The following is a 17744-nucleotide window of genomic DNA, read 5'->3' as shown; positions in this document are numbered from 1 at the left end:
ACCTCGGGTTAAGAACTTAATTCGTTCTGGAGGTCCATTCTTAAACTGAAACTATTCTTAACCTGAAGTACCACTTTAGCTAATGGGGCCTCCCACTGCACTGCCACTGCGCGATTTCTGTTCTCATCCTGAAGCAAAGTTCTTAACCTGAGGTACTATTTCTGGGTTAGCAGAGTCTGTAAGCTGAAGCGTCTGTAACCCAAGGTATCACTGTAGTTGTTTATTTCCTTGACACATGATGGGAGGGTGTTACACAGGGTGGGCATGACTACTGAGAAGACCCTCTTCCTGGTTCCTGGTAACCTCACTTCTAGCAGTGAGGGAACTGCCAGAAGGCCCTCAGAGCTGAACCTCAGTATCCGGGCTGAATGGCGGGGGTGGAGACGCTCCTTCAGGGCTGAGGCCGTTTAGGGCTTTAAAGCTCAACACCAACACTTTGAATTTTGCTTCGAAACGTACTAGGAACCAATGTAGATCTTTCAGGACTGGTGAAATATGGTCTCTGCAGCCACCCCCAGTCACCAGTTAAGTGACTCATTTTAAGTGTGTGGTCTACTGAGACTCCTCCTGGCAAGCCAGGTGCCTCCCCCCACTCTTACATTGGTGCATCTGGTTCTACCTGCCCTAATGTAGAACCTGACATTTGTCCCTGTTTGAATCCTTTTTGTTAGTTTTAGCCAAGTTCACCTCTCCCAGCTTGGTGTCATCTGCACATTTGGTGAGCACCCCCTCAGTTCCTTCATCCACGTTGTTTATAAAGATGTTGAACAACAAGGGGCCCAGGACAGAACCCTGCAGCACCTCACTGGTCCATTTTTTCCAGGATGATGAGCAACCATTAGTGAGCAGTCTTTGGGTTTAGTCGGTCAACAAATGCACCTTATAAACATAGTTTGCTGCTCTGGATATTAGGGCTCTTTGGGGATGAAATAGTGATGTCTCTGATTTCTTTTCATTTTCTAACCTTGATCTGTAAATCCATCTGAGCTCCCTTCCTGATGCCCTCTTGTGGAAAAGCCACTCACCTTCTGCCTTGTTCTGAAGAGGCAAGATTTGACTTGAAGCCAAGAGTATCTTTACTGAAGAAATGCACACATTTGCGAAAAGCCTGTGACTCTTTGCTTAGCTGGAGGGAGACAGAATCGTATGTTTCCACATAGGAAGTAGGAGGTTCACTGGTGCACTCACAAGCTCTGACATGTGTACATGTGCTGGCAGTATTCAAAGCACTTTGCACACATTATTGCAGCAACCCTGCAAGGTAGGTCATTGTGCCCATATTATGTATGGGAAATCAATACCTCAACAGCTTCAGCCCCCTAAGCCAACCTATTGAGTCCATGGCAGAGGCAGGATTAGCGCTGACAACAATTCAGAACTTTCACTCTAGCTACTACACTGCACCCTGACTCACATGCAGAAAATGCATGATACGTAAAGCCCCTCTGTTTGCACTTGCCCTGTGAATAGCTCAGCCAGTAGACCATAAGACTCTTAAAATCTTAGGGTCATGGGCAAAAGATTTCTGCATTTCTGGGGGTTGGACTAGATGACCCTCATGGTCCCTTCCAACTCTATGATTCTATGTGGAGAGATCCAGCTCCCACCTAAAAGCATGGTGCCCACCCCCATGTTGTTGGGTGTGCCGGTCACTTATTGGTGTGGAGAGCCTTGACCTCTTTGAACAGTTACCATTGCATGCTGCTCCAGAGCCCTTGCTTTGCCTGCAAAGAGGGCAGATGTACTCTGGACAAAGTCCACCTCGGGGGCAGAACAGGGGAGCAACAGGCGGGGCGAGCTCAGCTGTCGGGTTTTTTGCCTGCCTTTGCCAAGAAAAACCCCTTTGATTCACATCAGAGCAAAGGAAGCTATTAAGAAAAGCTTTGTTTTCCTGGATCGCTTCCCCCTGCTGTTGACATTCAGGGGGGAGAGAGAGGAGAAGGTTTGCCAAGTTGGCCGCACCCTTGTCGTCTTGGGCCAGCGCCACGCTGCTTATGAGCGCCCTGTCTAGAGGTCACATTCAGACGAAGAAGAAAACTTCTGGGTCACCTGGGGGCAGGATCAGTGGGGAGGGAGGGGGAGGTGGTGGGGAGGGAGCAGATTACGCACAGCTCATTTGGCTCCAGCCTTGGAACAGGCACCCAGCTCTCCTCCTCCTCCTCCTCCTCCTCCTCTGCCATTCCCTCAGCTGACTTGATGAGCGAGTGAAGCCTGCTGCAGGTCGCCTGGCTGCGTTTTTGGCAGCACCCTGAGCATCTCCTGAAATTTGCCTCTCCCAGCCTCCTCTTCTCTCCCCCCCCCCCCCTAGCTGCTGAGCAAGGCAGAGGAGGATTGTAAGGCGGGGGGGGGGGGAGAGGGGAAGCCTAACCAATCCGAAAGAACTTTCCAATCCACCTTAACAGATTGTAGTTCCAGGCAGTTGGAAACCTCCGAGGAGCTAAGCAGGTGGGAGTCTTGACAGAGAGAAGAGAGAGGAAGAGAGAGAGTGCTGTGGTGTTTTTTCCTATCGGGTTCCCCCCTCTTCCCCCCCACCAGCCAACGTGGAAGGAAGCAGCAGCCCCAAAGCAGAGAAAGACCCGGCATGGGTGCCCCGCAACTTCGCACAAAGGAACCCAAGGAGTTGTTGACCTCTCCCCTGGCTTCGGATTGTGCTTCCCCCTGCTCTTAAAAAGTGCTGGAGAGGAGGAGCGCAGCATGGCTTTCCCAGTTTGCTTTTTCGGCTACTGGAATGGAGTAGAAAAAAGCCAAGAAAGCAGGAAGGCGGCCAGAGAAGAGGGCTTTTAATGCACTGTTTGCTCTCTGTTGGTTTTTTGTTTTGATTTGTTTTGCTCTTTCCTCTCTATCACGACTGACTCCTCCGGAGAGCTCCCCTCCTTCGCCTGCCGCATGTTTTCAGTGGATTTGCCAGCAGGCGAAACTGGGAGAAGAGAATGTAAGTCTTGGGTCATTAAACAGACTCGGGGTGGCAGTGGAAAATTGGAGTGTGTGGCACGGGGGACTGTGTGTGTGTGTGTGTGTGTGTGTGTGTGTGTGTGACAAATACCCTGTAAAGCTGTGTGATATCTCTTTGAGCCAATTTGGACTTGAAGGTCTGTCTTTGGGTTTCTTTTTTCCGCTGGAAGCAGCAGGAAAAAGTGCTGGTGTTTTTTTGTGCATCACAACCTGAAGTCAGTGCCCTGTTCCTGTGGTAGTGATTTATAGGTTGAATGTCAGCGTGCGTTTATATGGGAAGATTTGTGCTGGGGGGGGGGGGTTGCAGTGGGGAGGGATTTAGATGACAGGGTGATCAGCATGGGCCTGTTTGTGCCATGTAACTCTGGGTGTTCCCTAGCAAGAATGAGGGTGGCTGCTGACATTTCCCTCCCCAGGCGAGTGCGTGTGTGGATAATTATAGTTTTGGGAAGCAGGTGTTGGTGTTTTGGTTTTCGTTACTGTAAAGATAAGGGCAGCTGTACCTGCCAGTTCGCTCCTGCAGGGAAGACTCAGGTGTGTATGCTGGAAACAAGACCGCCCCATCCGAATGAGAGGGAAATGGGACACCTGTACAGCCAGGAGTATCAGAGGCGGGAACACCGCCAAAGACTTGGGAGGGCTATTCCTGCTGGGCAGGCACCGTGAACTGTAGAGTGCTGTGGCTTGTGAGGGAGCACCCTGCAAGAGCCAGGTTGTGGGGTGCTGTATGCATGCATCCAGAATGGACTTCCATTTGCTTTCTCAATATTTGTTATATTTTAATCTCATGTCATCACGCAAGCGTAGGGTGGCATAGGTGGCTGGTTGGGTGCGCTTCCCCCCACCCCACCCGTTATTAAACACCTTTAGGTGCCAGGTGAAAACACTCCTCTTCAACAGGTCGTTTTATATGTGATTGTGGGAGGGGGTTATTGTTTTGTTTTGTTTTGTCCTGTTTTTATTATGTACTTTTTGGTTTTATTCTGTATTTTTATGCTGTGAACCGCCCTGAAATCATCGAATGAAGGACCACATACATACAAACTTAATATATATATAATAATGATATTGTTGTCACCACAACCTTTGGAGTAGACTAAGGTTGCCTAGTGTTTGGGTGGGAATTTGAACCTGATTTCCCACCAGGTTTACATCCAGCACTTTGGGAGCTAGTCTGGCATAGTTGGTTTACTGGGAGACTAGGACTGGGAGACACAGGTGAATCTTGCTGGGTGCGTGGCATTGGTTCACTCAGTCTCTCCCAGACTAACCTACCTTACAGGGTGATTGTGAGGATATAATTGGGGTGGAGGGAATATACATGTTGCATTGAGTGGATTGGGGGGGGGGGAGGCAGGATATAACTGTAAGAAAGAGAGAGTAATCATGACACTGAGCTCCTGGATGGATGATTTGTGTTCTCAAAAAACAAGTGCTTGCTTTTAAACATGTGACCTGCTATTAATGTGCAGAGCATTTTGCAGTTTCTCATACAACTTCACAACAGCAGTCCATTAAAATATTTCCATTGTCACAGAAGAGGAGCTGATTCTGGGAGGGCTGCATAGATTGTGTATTTTGGGGTGGTGGTTTGGCTGAGGTTAGGCTTAAGCCCAGATCATTTAACTGACTCTGGTGCTCTTTCTTTTGAGACATAAAAGGTAATTTGGGACTTTGTGTGTTTTTCCACACAAGGTTTTTGCAAGGTGCTGGATGCAAAACTCAGTATGCCGAGAAACTCAATTTATGTTCTTTTAGGAAAAAGCAAACTGACCAATGTTCTAGTCCTTGTGGCTATGATGGGTGAGCTGGGGAAAGTGAAATAAGTTTTCAGCTGTAAGAAGCACCAAGAGAAGGCCCTGCTTGGACATTTTTTCCTCCACACAATGCCAATCCCATGGTGAAAGAAGTGGGGGATCTGAGGTGGCACAGAGGGTCAGTGCATCTGACTGATAACCAGGGATGGCTGTGGGCAGGATTCCTGCATTGCAGGGGGCTGGACTAGATGACCCTCAGGAGTCCCTTCCAACTCTTAGATTCTATGTTCCCGGATGACTTTAGGGGCCTGCACATTTTAGAATCATTTAAAATCCACAAGGAACTTACTCAAGCTGATTAGGACTCTGTTCTGCCTAAGACCACTGTCCGGCCCTCAGGATGAGATGACCCCAAAGGCATCAGAGGGGGAAGGGAGGAGGACATGCTTCCTCCCCCACATGATTAACATATGTCTGAATAGGAAGAAGGGGGCCAGGGGATGCCCTCCAGGGGTTGCTGGGCTGCAACTCTCATCCTCCCTGCCGATAGTTTGGCCATGGCGGCTAAGGCTGGCGAGAGGTGGCTATCACTGGGCTAGAGATTGCTTTGCCCCTTGCTCTTTTCTCTACCTAAATTATTCAAGAAAAACAAACACGTTCGTTTTACATGATTCATGTAGGTTGCAGAATTCAGACTTTTTAAAAAAAATATGCAGGCATTTGTTTGTTTGTTTTTACATCCTACTTGCCGGCCTTAGGTCCCAGCTTCCAGCCTGCTGTCTTTAAATAAGGGTGGGTAGGCTATTTGAGATGAGGGAGCTTCTTATGAAAAGAAAATGAGGTTGTGCTTCCTGAAAGGGCTATATGTCTTGGCCTAAGATGGGATATGCCTTTGTTTAGAAGGTGATGTTGCTTCTCCTCCTTGGCCAGTAGAATGAGGAGAGGAGGAAGAGGCAGAATGAACAGTAGTATTTCAGAACAATGGTAGAGGATACCATTTGTAAATGCTCTCTTGCATTAAAAACAAGGAGAAAACTAGCACCAAGAGTGAACTTGGGTTTCAAAATGGTACCTCCCACCTGCAGCCTGGAGACAGTGTCAGGACTGGACTCAACTATCCCATTCTCCGCGGAGCATGTGTAGATCAGGCCTTGGCATGTGTTTGACGCAAGAAGTTCTTTGAGCTGAGATTGTGGGTCTTTCCCCTGACTCCTAGATCTTTACTAGATCTAGTCCACCCTTCATCCCTGAAAGTATTTTTGTGTGGTCCCTGTTTATCCTTCCCAGTTTTGTTGAAGGTGTGTTATGGAGTTTTACTCCAAAGGAAAAGCAAAAGTTGCAAAAGGGAGAGAGAAAGAGACTCCCAACCTCAAATGCTGCCTGTCTCTTTAGACTTTTGTATGCAATATCCTAGCATGTCTATATTAAATCAATCCCAACAGTGACATATAAAATAGTATAAGCAGTCCACATGTCCAAATATGTATCTAATCAGGACTGATTACCGGTATGTCATGACAGAAGGCTTAAAAGGCTCTTTCCATGGCCAGTCCCCCCCCCCCCCCAAATTCTCCATTTAATTATTTATTTTCCTGCAGCCCACTTAAAGTTGAGATCACATAGGTGAAATCATCGTAAGCTGTGAGTTTCCTGTATTGCCTTACTATCCTATCTTTCCTACTCAGGTGCTCAGGGCAGCATGTCCTCCAGGAAAATCTGTCCTCCAGAAACCAATTCAGGCTTGCCAAGCTTCAACAATATGCTTGCAGCATCTGCCATCAAGACCTTAAAGATAGGTTCTCTTACCAGACCACCCCTTTGGGGTGTAAAGACTACCGCTGTGCACTGCCGCTGGACTGCGGTCACGTTCCCAAGCAAGGTGCCTTTAGGATTGCCTGCTATTGTCACCCCAAGATAGAAATAGCAGGGCTGGAAGCATAGTTTGCCACACAGGTAACTCTGCTGGGGACTAGCAATGAGCAGAAAAGCAGATCCTGTGAGCCCTTATAGTGGCAAGAAAGACTTGCCTTGTAAGGTTGGAAGAACAAACACTCACCACCACTCAATGACCTGAAGATCTTACTGCCCTTTCTGCTTACCAGGCCAGGGGAAGGTCTTGTGAGAGCCCTGGAACACTCCCAGTGCCCTCATGCATCCTTCCCAGAGTCCAGTAAGTGATGCGGAGGGCAAGGCCTGCCCGGACAGTAGGGATGGTTGCGTGAGGGCGGGTGGCGGTCTCAGGGGTCCCTGGCTTTTTACAATTTTGCATGTATGCATGGATCCCCAGAGCTGAACCGTCTGTAAGCTGTGAGTTACCTGTACTGTCTTGTGTTAATAGAATGTGAGTCTAGAATCGGCCTCACAGCGGAAACTCCGCCTTATGTTCCAGCAGTCATGCGAATATGGAGGACGGGGCGAGGGGGGCGGATGCTCTTATGCCACCCCAAAGGAAAAGGAGCCTGCCATCAACTCCGGGGATCAACTAGTCGATCCTGCTTGACCTGTTGGACATCCCTGGTCTATAACATCTAGGGCCGCTGTATTGAGGAAAGCTGGTCCAATTCCAACTGGCAGTGGGTTTCTAAAATCTCAGACAGATATTTCCCCCCAAAGTGTAATTCAATAGTCTTTCAACCAGCATCTCCTTTGTGGCGCCCCCCTTCTTGGAGAGGTTCTACCTTTACTGCCCCCCCGCCCCCTTTTGGTGGACAGGTGAAGTTAGAAGGGTTCATTTCTTTCCATTTAGAAGGCATTCTCTGCCTGACAAGTATTTTATTTTCAGCTACATTTTATATTTTATCTTGGGCTTCCTGTTTGACTTTTTATATACCAGTTTTTCTGCTTCTCTTGCTTGGTTAGTGTAAATGATTTTTATCATGCTGCATTTCTTTGTTGCAGACACGTTTTTAATTTTCAACATTTAATTTGCAATGTAAGTCACTTAGAACTGTGCTGGTGTTTTGTCCGCCGTCGTCTCCCTCCCCCAGCAGTATCTAATAAATCTCTGAGTGGCCGCTTAAACATTACCTTTATATACAGCAAGAAGATTCTTCCTCAAATGCCAAGCCCTTGACTCGACTGTGTAGCTGATGAGTGTCTGCCAAAGTACGTTGGTGTTCCAGGGGCTTTGCACTGTGGAAGGGTGTCCCTGTGCATTTCCTGACAGTTGAGAGCTTGCTGGAAAGGATAACGCTGGTGTCCGCAAGGGTTTTGTGGTCTCTTTGCGATTGTAAATGGCCCTATGATCTACGGAGGAAGGTTGGCACATAAATTTAATAAATAATAATATTGTTGGAAAAGGACTCCAATATTGTTATTTTTTCCTGATATGGCCCCTGGGAGGGGCTGTGTTAGTTGTAAGTTACCTATATAACATGCTGGTTGTTGTTGCTATTGTTGCTGCTGCTGCTGTTTTTCAATAGAGCTTTGTGGTCAATATCACCTATCATCTGTCAGCCATCATGAATTTTTAGTTGTTTTATTGAATTTATTTCAGTGGCTGAGCACATGCCTTGCCTGCAGGAATTCCCAGGTTCATCTCCTGGCACCTCTGTCTAAACTGTCTCCATCTTATCTGGATTGAGGTTCAGTTTATTGGCTCTTATCTGGTCCATTACTGAGGCAAGTCCAGCACTTCCACTGCCCCACCTCCAGATGTAAAGGAGAAGTAGAGCTCTGTGTCATCAGCATATTGCTGGCAACATGCTCCAAAACACTGGATAACCCGACTCAGCGGTTTCATATTAGCACGTTTTGGGATTGGTTGACTTGTTTTCCATCTTTTGTGTTGTTCTTTTTATCACTCTCTCCTAAAGTGAACTATCCAGGGCGGAAAGGGTAATGTGAGTCTTGAAGGGACATTGAAATACACAAACCAATAAAGGGCTAACAAAATTTGGGAACCTTTGGTTTTGGAGCATTTGTTTTAAGGCAGGATTTTCAGCAAGCTGGCAATTTTAAAATAGTGTTTTCTCTTGGGTTGCATTTTCATGCGGAGTGTGTAAAGCATGTGTGGACCCGTTCCTTCCCATAACCACCTCCTCATGCAGCTCCTGTGGCTTTGGCCCCTCAGGGGGATGAAGGAGGCGAGGTTCACAGGCTCTGTGTCTTCTCAGCCAACCCAAAACTTCTTCTCAGACCTGAACGGTGAGCAAACCAGGAGCCTCAGGAAAGAGTGGACTACACCTGGGAATGACTGGGCATGTCATACTGTCCCATTAGTCCCAGCTATTTAGCCAAGGGTTGAGGATGGTAAGAGTTGGAGTTCAAAGAATCTGGAGGGCAGCAGGCTGGGAAAAAGCTGCATTAAAGGTAAAGGTAAAGGTACCCCTGCCCGTACGGGCCAGTCTTGACAGACTCTGGGGTTGTGCGCCCATCTCACTCAAGAGGCCAGGGGCCAGCGCTGTCCGGAGACACTTCCGGGTCACGTGGCCAGCGTGACATCGCTGCTCTGGCGAGCCAGAGCCGCACACGGAAACGCCGTTTACCTTCCCGCTGGTAAGCGGTCCCTATTTATCTACTTGCACTTTGACGTGCTTTCGAACTGCTAGGTTGGCAGGCGCTGGGACCAAGCAGCGGGAGCGCACCCCGCCGCAGGGATTCGAACCGCCGACCTGACGATCGGCAAGTCCTAGGCACTGAGGCTTTAACCCACAGCGCCACCTGCGTCCCAAGAAAAGCTGCATTACAATGTAATATATGGAAATAATTTTGAGGGGAAGTTCCTGTAATTGTGTTTATTTATTATTTATAAAAAATAAAATGCAAATTTATTAACAACATCTGTATAAAGTTAAATAAAACCTCTATGGGAGGGAATATAAAGGTAAAGGTAAAGGTACCCCTGCCCGTAGGGGCCAGTCTTGCCAGACTCTGGGGTTGTGCGCCCATCTCACTCAAGAGGCCAGGGGCCAGCGCTGTCCGGAGACACTTCCGGGTCACGTGGCCAGCGTGACATCGCTGCTCTGGCGAGCCAGAGCCGCACACGGAAACGCTGTTTACCTTCCCGCTGGTAAGCGGTCCCTATTTATCTACTTGCACCCGGAGGTGCTTTCGAACTGCTAGGTTGGCAGGCGCTGGGACCGAGCAGCGGGAGCGCACCCCGCCACAGGGATTCGAACCGCCGACCTTTCAATCAGCAAGTCCTAGGCGCTGAGGCTTTAACCCACAGCGCCACCTGCGTCCCTATGGGAGGGAATATAGTGTTCCTCAAAGATTGGCCCTGTCTGCAGTCCATGGCAGTTGGGTCTGACTTGCTCTCTTCAGAGGCTTGCCTTCCTTGAACAGTTTTTGTGCCTTGAGGTTTGAGTGCAAGGTCTTCTGGAGTGTTTGAGCTCCTCTCCTCCCTGATCGCTGACACCCAAGCAGCACATCACTCACCTGGGTGTGGAGCTGGATTCAAAGCATGAGATACTCTTCTTCAAGCACTTTTTTTTGCTGTAGGTATTGCCCACATGTTTTGAATCCTATCTTTGCAGCCATGAGTGCTAGAAACATGCCTATTTGCGTTTCTTCTTTTTAAATGAATACTGAGATTCAAAGTAGACATGTTGTGATGGAAGAGTAGTGTACAGAGAGCACGGACTCAAAATATCTCTTTTGATGGTCTTCTTTCCCATGCTATTGCAAGGGGGAGTAGAGACAATAGCAAGTTTTGCTGGGAGCTGGAGGCACTGCTAGACAGTGGTTCCGATCCTCCTGGATGGTGTTGGGGGATGAGTGTTCAGACCCCTGGGCTCTCACTTGTGGGGTGCCTCAGGGCTCTATCCTCTCCCCCATGCTTTTTATCATCTGTATGAAGCCACTGAGAGAGATCATCAGGGGGTTTGAGCTGGGTGTTCATCAGTATGCGGATGATACCCAGCTTTACCTCTATTTTAAATCAGAACCAGTGAAGGCGGTGAAGGTTCTGTTTGAGTGACTGGAGGATGGATGGTGGCTAACAGATTGAGGTTGAATCCTGACAAGACAGAAGTACTGTTTTGGGGAAACAGGGGGGCGGTCAGGTGCGGAGGGCTCCTTGGTCCTGAATGGCATATCTGTGCCCCTGAAGTACCAGGAGCGCAGCCTGGGAGTCATTTTGGACGCACAGCTCTCCATGGAGGCACAGGTCAATTCTGTGTCCAGGGCAGATGTTTTACTGTGTTTTTAATATTCTTCTGGGAGCTGCCCAGAGTGGCTGAGAAAACCCAGGCTGATGGGTGGGGTATAAATAACTACTACTACTACTATTATTATTATTATTATTATTATTATTATTATTATTATCCACTGTGACTTGCTGATCACAGGAGATTATCTCCTCTTCCTTCAACAACAATCCCTCACAGGAACATAGGAAGCTGTCTTATACTAAGTCAGATTAAGGGTCCACCTTGATCTCCACTGACTGGTAGTGGCTTTCCAATGTTTCATACAGGGGTTTCATCCCAGACCTACTTGAAGATGCCAGGGATTGAACCTGGGGACTTCCACATGCAAACCAGATGCTCTACCACTAAACTGCAGCACTTGTTCTAAATGCTCCCCTCCCTCCCTCCCTTCCTTCCTTCCTTCCTTCCTTCCTTCCTTCCTTCCTTCCTTCCTTCCTCTTGGCTTTAATTCTAGTTTCAACCCTTCTGACCGTATGTATGTCTCACTGATCTGCAGGTCTCCTTGAACATGGACGTAACTGGTCAGCCATTTCCAGGATGGTGGGATCCAAGAGTGTCTCCCAGTGTAAAAATTTCTACTTCAACTACAAGAAGAGACAGAACCTGGATGAGATCCTGCAGCAGCACAAACTGAAAATGGTAAATGCAGTGACCTCTCAGATAACATTTTGGTGAACTTTTGCATATCTTCCAAGATGAGTCTGCAGCGTCTGGTTTGGATTTCTTTACCTCCTGCAGAATTTACCTGGATATAGAGCCGTTTCACACTGTCCATAGTAACAAAACTCAGGTTTGCCACTGAGAGTGCAGTCAACAGCATATCTGTTCACAATCCTGGTTCTCTGTTGAGTCTGCCTGCACAACAGTTTCCTTTTCTTTTCTGAAATGACATTATTTTGTCATATTAACCCTTTTACATGTTTAGGTGTATTCTCAAAAAATCTTAAGCTCACATCTTTTAGAATACATAAATATATATACCATGTGTGGAGCGGCCACTGTCAGGATGTTTCTAGGCTACAACGGAGGAATAAATATTTAGCACTTAGCGATGAGTTATTGTTGAAGTTCATATCCACACCATACATTTAGAGTTTGCAGTTTCCCCAAAAAGAATTCTGGGAATTGTAGTTTGTTAAGGGTGTTGCAAATTGTAGCTCTGTGTAGGGTAAATTGCACTTCCAGGATTCTTTGGGGGATGCCGTGACTTTTAAAGTGTCATAAATGTGCTTTAAATGTGGGTGTGGGCACACAAAGGTAGTTGAGTTGATGTTCTTGAACTGAGTGAAAATACTTCCAGAAACAAGGGTTCACATCTGTGTGCACTGAAATGTGGTGGGATTTTTCACAGTGCTTTTATTTTTCAATGTAAAATTTATCGTCTCATAAGTAAATGTGAGAATGAGTGCCAACTGCAAATACAATATTTAGGCAAGCTTGGCAGCTTTAAAGTTTTTAGTTCTGTTTACTAAATAGAAGTAAAATAAGCATTCTAAACACTCCTTAGGGCAGGGATAACCAATATGGTGCTCTCTGGTTGATGCTGGACCACAGCTTTCCCCATCCCTGACCACTTCCCATGTTGGCTTGGGATGATGGGAGTTGTGGTCCGAAGCATCTGGAAGGCACCCCATTGGCTACCTCAGCTCTAGGGAATCAGGGGGAATTATGATGCAAACTGAACAAATCCCAGCTCACATTATCCTAATTTGCTTATGAAGAAAGTTTGCTTATGAACTTTTGTAAAAAATTGTAATTCTTGAACGTTCACATTACTCTTTGTGGTATATGAGAGAAGGAAAGAGAAATGTGCTTTGTTGCTGTTCGGAGCACTTTAATTTGACCCTTCCTTTAAGTGAAGGGCCAGTGATTCCTGGTGAAGGGCCAGTGAGGTGGTGATGACTCCGTTATTTTTATCTGCCTTGGGTCATGTTGACATGTATGCTTTTCAGATGGTGCTAGTTTGAATTACGTTGCTGTTGTTGAATTACATTGCTGTTGTTGTTGCTGCTGCTCCCCGCCCCCTGCCCCCCTTTTTTAGAAATCCCACGAACTTCTCCTTCTCCATCTTTTCTTGCTGGCGCTGCTACGTGATAGACAGAAAGTAAGCAGGTGAAGCTTTTAATGGCATGGAGATAATTGGAAAGGAAAAGAGCATCCTGTTTACTTTCTATGCCGGGAGCTGCTGCTATTAAAGGCACCAGAGGAGAAAGCAAAGGCAGAAGCTTGCCTGCCTCCCCTGGACCTATTTGTTTATTTTACTAGATTCAGATGCTGCTTAATTGAAGAAAAGAAATCCACACACCTCTGAGTGGTTCACACAGAATTATATAAAATATTGAGATCCGCCTTTCCTATGAAGACTTGCCTAACTTTCTCACTAATAGCCTTCAGTTGACAGGTTAAAACACAGCTGCTTCAGAGGGCATTTGTGACAAATTCATGTATCTGTCCCTTATGGCCTGTCTGGTGATTTCCACGGGGGGTTTTGCAGCAACTGTTTTCTTATTATGCTGTTAAACAAACTTTTGGATCCTGAAAGATGGACTGGTTGCTCATTTTATAATAACAGCCCTCTCAGCAAGACTAGAACAAGACAAACGGTGGGAACATGGCAAGGGGCCTGTTTTATAGTAGGACCCTGATGGTGAAACTCCCTCCCCAGGTGTTCTAAATGAGCCCCTTCATTGCCCAGCATCCAGCAAGGCATTTCTGTGCCTCTCAGCATTTGATGGTTTTTATTGTTTAGACAACTTTTTTTAAAAGGGGGGAACTCTTTTTGAGGTTTTACTCCTCCATTCTTAATTTTATCTTGTTGGACATTATTTTTATGTTTGTTTTGAAGGAGTTATGACCAAAGTCATATTTTTTAAATCATAGAGAGAAAGAGAGAGAGAATGGTATAAGCAAATGACCTGCAAAGCAAATACCACACTGCAGGTTTTTGCATCCCCTGCAAAGCAGCAGGAAGGGGAGGAAGTTTTCTGCATGGCAATGTCACCTCACATGTTTTGCAGAGGAGGTGTGTTTTTCCAGCTTGAGATAAAGTACCAGAGGTATCCCAGCTGTCCTGAGATGGGAGAATTGTTAAGTTTCCCCCACCTGCTTAAAAGTATTGTGTTTGAGGCTGTAGATGCTGTGGCGGAGGGTGCACATTTAAGCCCAGTGTGGCTAGAACCTGCTAATGCTCTGGAAGCACTTTGGAGACACGGCAGGCTGCCCTGGAACTGCCGAGTGCTGCAATTATTGTTATTTCATTTTAAAAGCACTGTGGGGGTTCCGGGCCTCGGTGCTAATAGAGCTCCCCCGCCTGGCGCAAGGGGCGCTTGGGAAATGCCACTGCTGAGCGTGCTTACTGGCTTGGGAGCGTAAAAGCCTTTTAGTCCCGCCAGGATCTTGAGGGCAGCTCAGGAGGAATCGGGACAGGAGGGGATTTGGGATGTAAGTTAGCAAAGCTGCCTTCCAGCATTTCACTAGGGCCAGTTTTAAAGAAGTGGGGCAGGAAGCCATCTGTAGAGAGAACAACAGCAACAAAAATGAAATGCAAAGGTTACCTTCTGCTCCTATTCGCACTAGAGGAACATTTTTAGAGGCCTGAAGCCAAAGCATTGACTAGTAGTTCTTTCAAATCAGTCTGAGAGATGTTGCCTAGCCTGTGCTCCCTAGCCAAGCACATCTCTTTATCCATTTTCCTTCTGTGTTCTCTTATTTTGAAGTCTTCCTATGGCCTCCCTTTCCATATGAAAATCCCTGCCAGATCAGACCAAAGTCCAGCATCCTGTTTCCTACATTGGCCGACCAGATGCCTCTGGGAATCCCACAAGCCAGTGCCTGAGTGCATTTGTTGTTCCCTAGCAACTGTTCTTTGCAGGACCCTGGATGATTACAGTCATTCTGACTAGCAACCAATGATAGTCTTGTTCTTTCTCCCCTCCTTTTCCATGAATGGGTCTAATCCTGCTTTTGAAGCTACCTAAGCTTTTAGCCATCACCACTACTTACACCTGCAAATTCCTTAAGTTGACAGTGCACTGGGTGAGGTGGTACCCTGACTCTTTCGCCAGTCAGCTTCTAATCTTATGCAACAGGGATAAACGTTTGCCATAGTTTCTCTGGACAGTTCGCTCACGCTCCTTTCCCAGGACCAGCCTCCTTTTCTCCTAGGTTTCTATTGCTTCTACTCTTTCCGAAGCCCTTGCACCTTCTCCCCCCCCCAAACACCTTAGTGGTTCAGCCAGTGTAGGGATGTCTAGGGGCTTACCTAGCAGTTGGCCAGCTTGCACCCCACCAAAGGCGCAGGCCTGGGGAATGGCACAGAAATTGTGCCTTTCTTGTCACCTTGGTGGGGTAATCCTGACACTGGCGTGGGCCATTGCACCAAACTGCAGAGCCCCCTCCTTAGTCGGCTGGCAGTGCTGCATGTTAGTTTGCTCAGTGGGGCTCTCTATGAGGACACCACTGCTTGGCTCTCTGTCCTAGCGCAACCACTACTTCCCACCCTTCACTCCCTCTGCTTGCCCCCAAAATGGCTGTCAGCTGATGTACTGACTGAGAAGCATCAGGCGAGGCTCTTTCTGGTCGCTTTCCCCTGGTTTCCCCCCACCTTGACCAATTTCCAGTGCATGTGCCGCTGCATATTTACCCCAGAGAGAGCAAGGGCCATTGACTTAAGGGGGCTTACTTCTGAGTAAAGTGTGCACTGAGGCAGAACCTCCGAGGTAGGGCCTTTCTGCTGGCATCTTATTGGAAATAACGAAAAGGCAAGTGAGGTATTGTCAGAAGCTCCTGTTGTTGTCTTGCCAGATTTAGTCTTGTGCACCCAGTAAGCCCTATTGAATGTGGTGGGATTTACTTTGGAGTAGATATCTATAGGCTTGTGCTGTTAAATAGCCAGTTTGAATCATTTGTGATTGTTAAATTATGTCCCCCCCCCCCCCGGGAGATTGGGGTGTGTGTGCAAGGGAGCCTAGCTACACCTCTGGGGATGTCGGAATATTTCAGTAGAAATGGAAACAATTGCTAGTGTTCAGACTATGTGCAGAACAGAAATCAACCCAGCAAATGTGATAAATATTTCGGTCGGCAAATGACATGTAATCTTTGCTGTCTCTCCCTCCCCCCCAATTTGACCAATGTGGGGCTTGAACCCACGCCCCCAAGTCTCATGCTCTACCTGCTGAACTATGTATGCTATGCAGACAGCAAGACAAATAACATAGGTCTTAGCAGAAGGTAAACTGCAGCATAACAGAAACAGCACTGCATGATGGGGGGGGGGTGATGCCTTCTCACATTGCTAGATCAGTGGAATCCTTGCCTTTCTGTGACATTATGAGTAGCTCAGCCAGTCACTACCAAAGGTTTCATTTATGCTGTGAACTGCCCTGAGATCTATAGAGAAAGGGCCATATACAGATTTAATAAATATAAATAAATAAAATTCTCCACACCCACAAAATCCTCAAGTATGTTACAATATCAATAGTGCTCTTCTGTCTTTTTTTTTTTTAATTCAGTGGTACCTCAGGTTACATATGCTTCAGGTTACATACGCTTCAGGTTACAGACTCCGCTAACCCAGAAATAGTGCTTCAGGTTAAGAACTTTGCTTCAGGATGAGAACAGAAATCGTGCTCCAGCGGCACGGCGGCAGCAGGAGGCCTCATTAGCTAAAGTGGTGCTTCAGGTTAAGAACAGTTTCAGGTTAAATACGGACCTCCGGAACGAATTAAGTACTTAACCTGAGGTACTATTGTACGTCACTTGAGAAAACCTCTCCGACTGCTGTTTTGTGACAGACTTAGTTTGGGACATGTCAGCATACTTTTCAGAAATCTTACATTCGCAATTCTTCTTCTTCTAGCTCCAATTATTTTCCCCAGCTTCCGTTCCTCGGATGTAGCATCTCAACTCCTTCATGCTAATTGTTAGGCATCTCCATCTCTCTCTAGTTTATGTCATTAGCCTGGATTGATAATCTTCTTTGGGTGAACAATTTGAAGCAGTGGCAGTCTTGGGTGTTGTTGTTTTTTTGCATAAGGACAATGAGCACTCAGCTGTTCCTGGTTGCTGCTCTTTTTTCGTTGTTTTTTAAAAAATGCTATTGTTTGTTGGCAGCAACAGATGTTATACAGCTGAATACAAAGCGGAGAGACAAAATCTGCAGTTAATCTTGCAAACTGTTTTCCTAAACATATTTGCTGCGTTGTGTGCGTGAGCGTGCACACTCAGATGGAGGGGCACCTTCTGGGCAGGAGGAGGAGCCCAACAGCAGAATTAAGGCTAATTTCTTGCTGCTTGTAGTCTGATCAGCTCCAGTGAAGCTGTCCAATGAACCAATGAAGGAAATGGGAGAAGGCTATAAGGGCCTACATTGTTCTAAGTCACACCTTTGGTTCGCCTGGCTCAGTGCACCACTATCTCAGATACAGTGGTCAGGGCCAAACCTACCATTAGGCAGAGTGAGGCAACCTCCTTAGGCGGCAAATCTGGGCAGGCACCTATCCCCTAGCTCAGTGGTTCCCCAACTGGTGGTCGCACCATTCATATAACAAAAACTACCATAGAGATATCAACATTTTCAAAAGCATGCTTAGTTAATTGGGAACCACTGCCCTAGCTGTTTTCCCTGGCTATTCACTCCATTGGAAGATGGAGCTGTGTGTGCCATGGGGCCTGTCCTGTGCCCCCTCAGTGAGCCTCCTGCTGGCATGTTGAGCTAGGATTCAGCTGTCAGTCCAGTCGGCTGCTCTGTACATGCAGTTGTGTCCTTCACCTCAGGCAGAGAAATGTCTTGAGCCAACCCCAAGAAGGGTTTCTTATTCTGATTTATGCTTCTAGTCTTTGGTGATCCACTGCTTGTTGCTGACAGGCCCTGTTCTTC

General features: G+C 47.0%; 1 protein-coding gene across 50 annotated transcripts in view; it reads left to right on the top strand.

Annotated features, from left to right (window-relative positions):
- NCOR2 (nuclear receptor corepressor 2) overlaps positions 1-17744 on the top strand; it is a 354299-nt gene that overhangs the window by 235663 nt on the left and 100892 nt on the right. For all 50 annotated transcript variants that reach the window (XM_083716710.1, XM_083716707.1, XM_083716703.1 and 47 more), the window contains one exon: positions 11358-11500. In XM_083716710.1, coding sequence (XP_083572836.1) covers positions 11358-11500 — 143 coding nt within the window. The remainder of the gene's footprint in view (positions 1-11357; positions 11501-17744) is intronic.

The sequence above is a fragment of the Podarcis gaigeae genome, assembly GCF_964106915.1.
Source record: "Podarcis gaigeae genome assembly, chromosome: 16".
In the NCBI taxonomy this organism is placed as follows: Eukaryota; Metazoa; Chordata; class Lepidosauria; order Squamata; family Lacertidae; genus Podarcis; species Podarcis gaigeae.
This window is presented reverse-complemented; position numbering and strand designations above follow the sequence as displayed.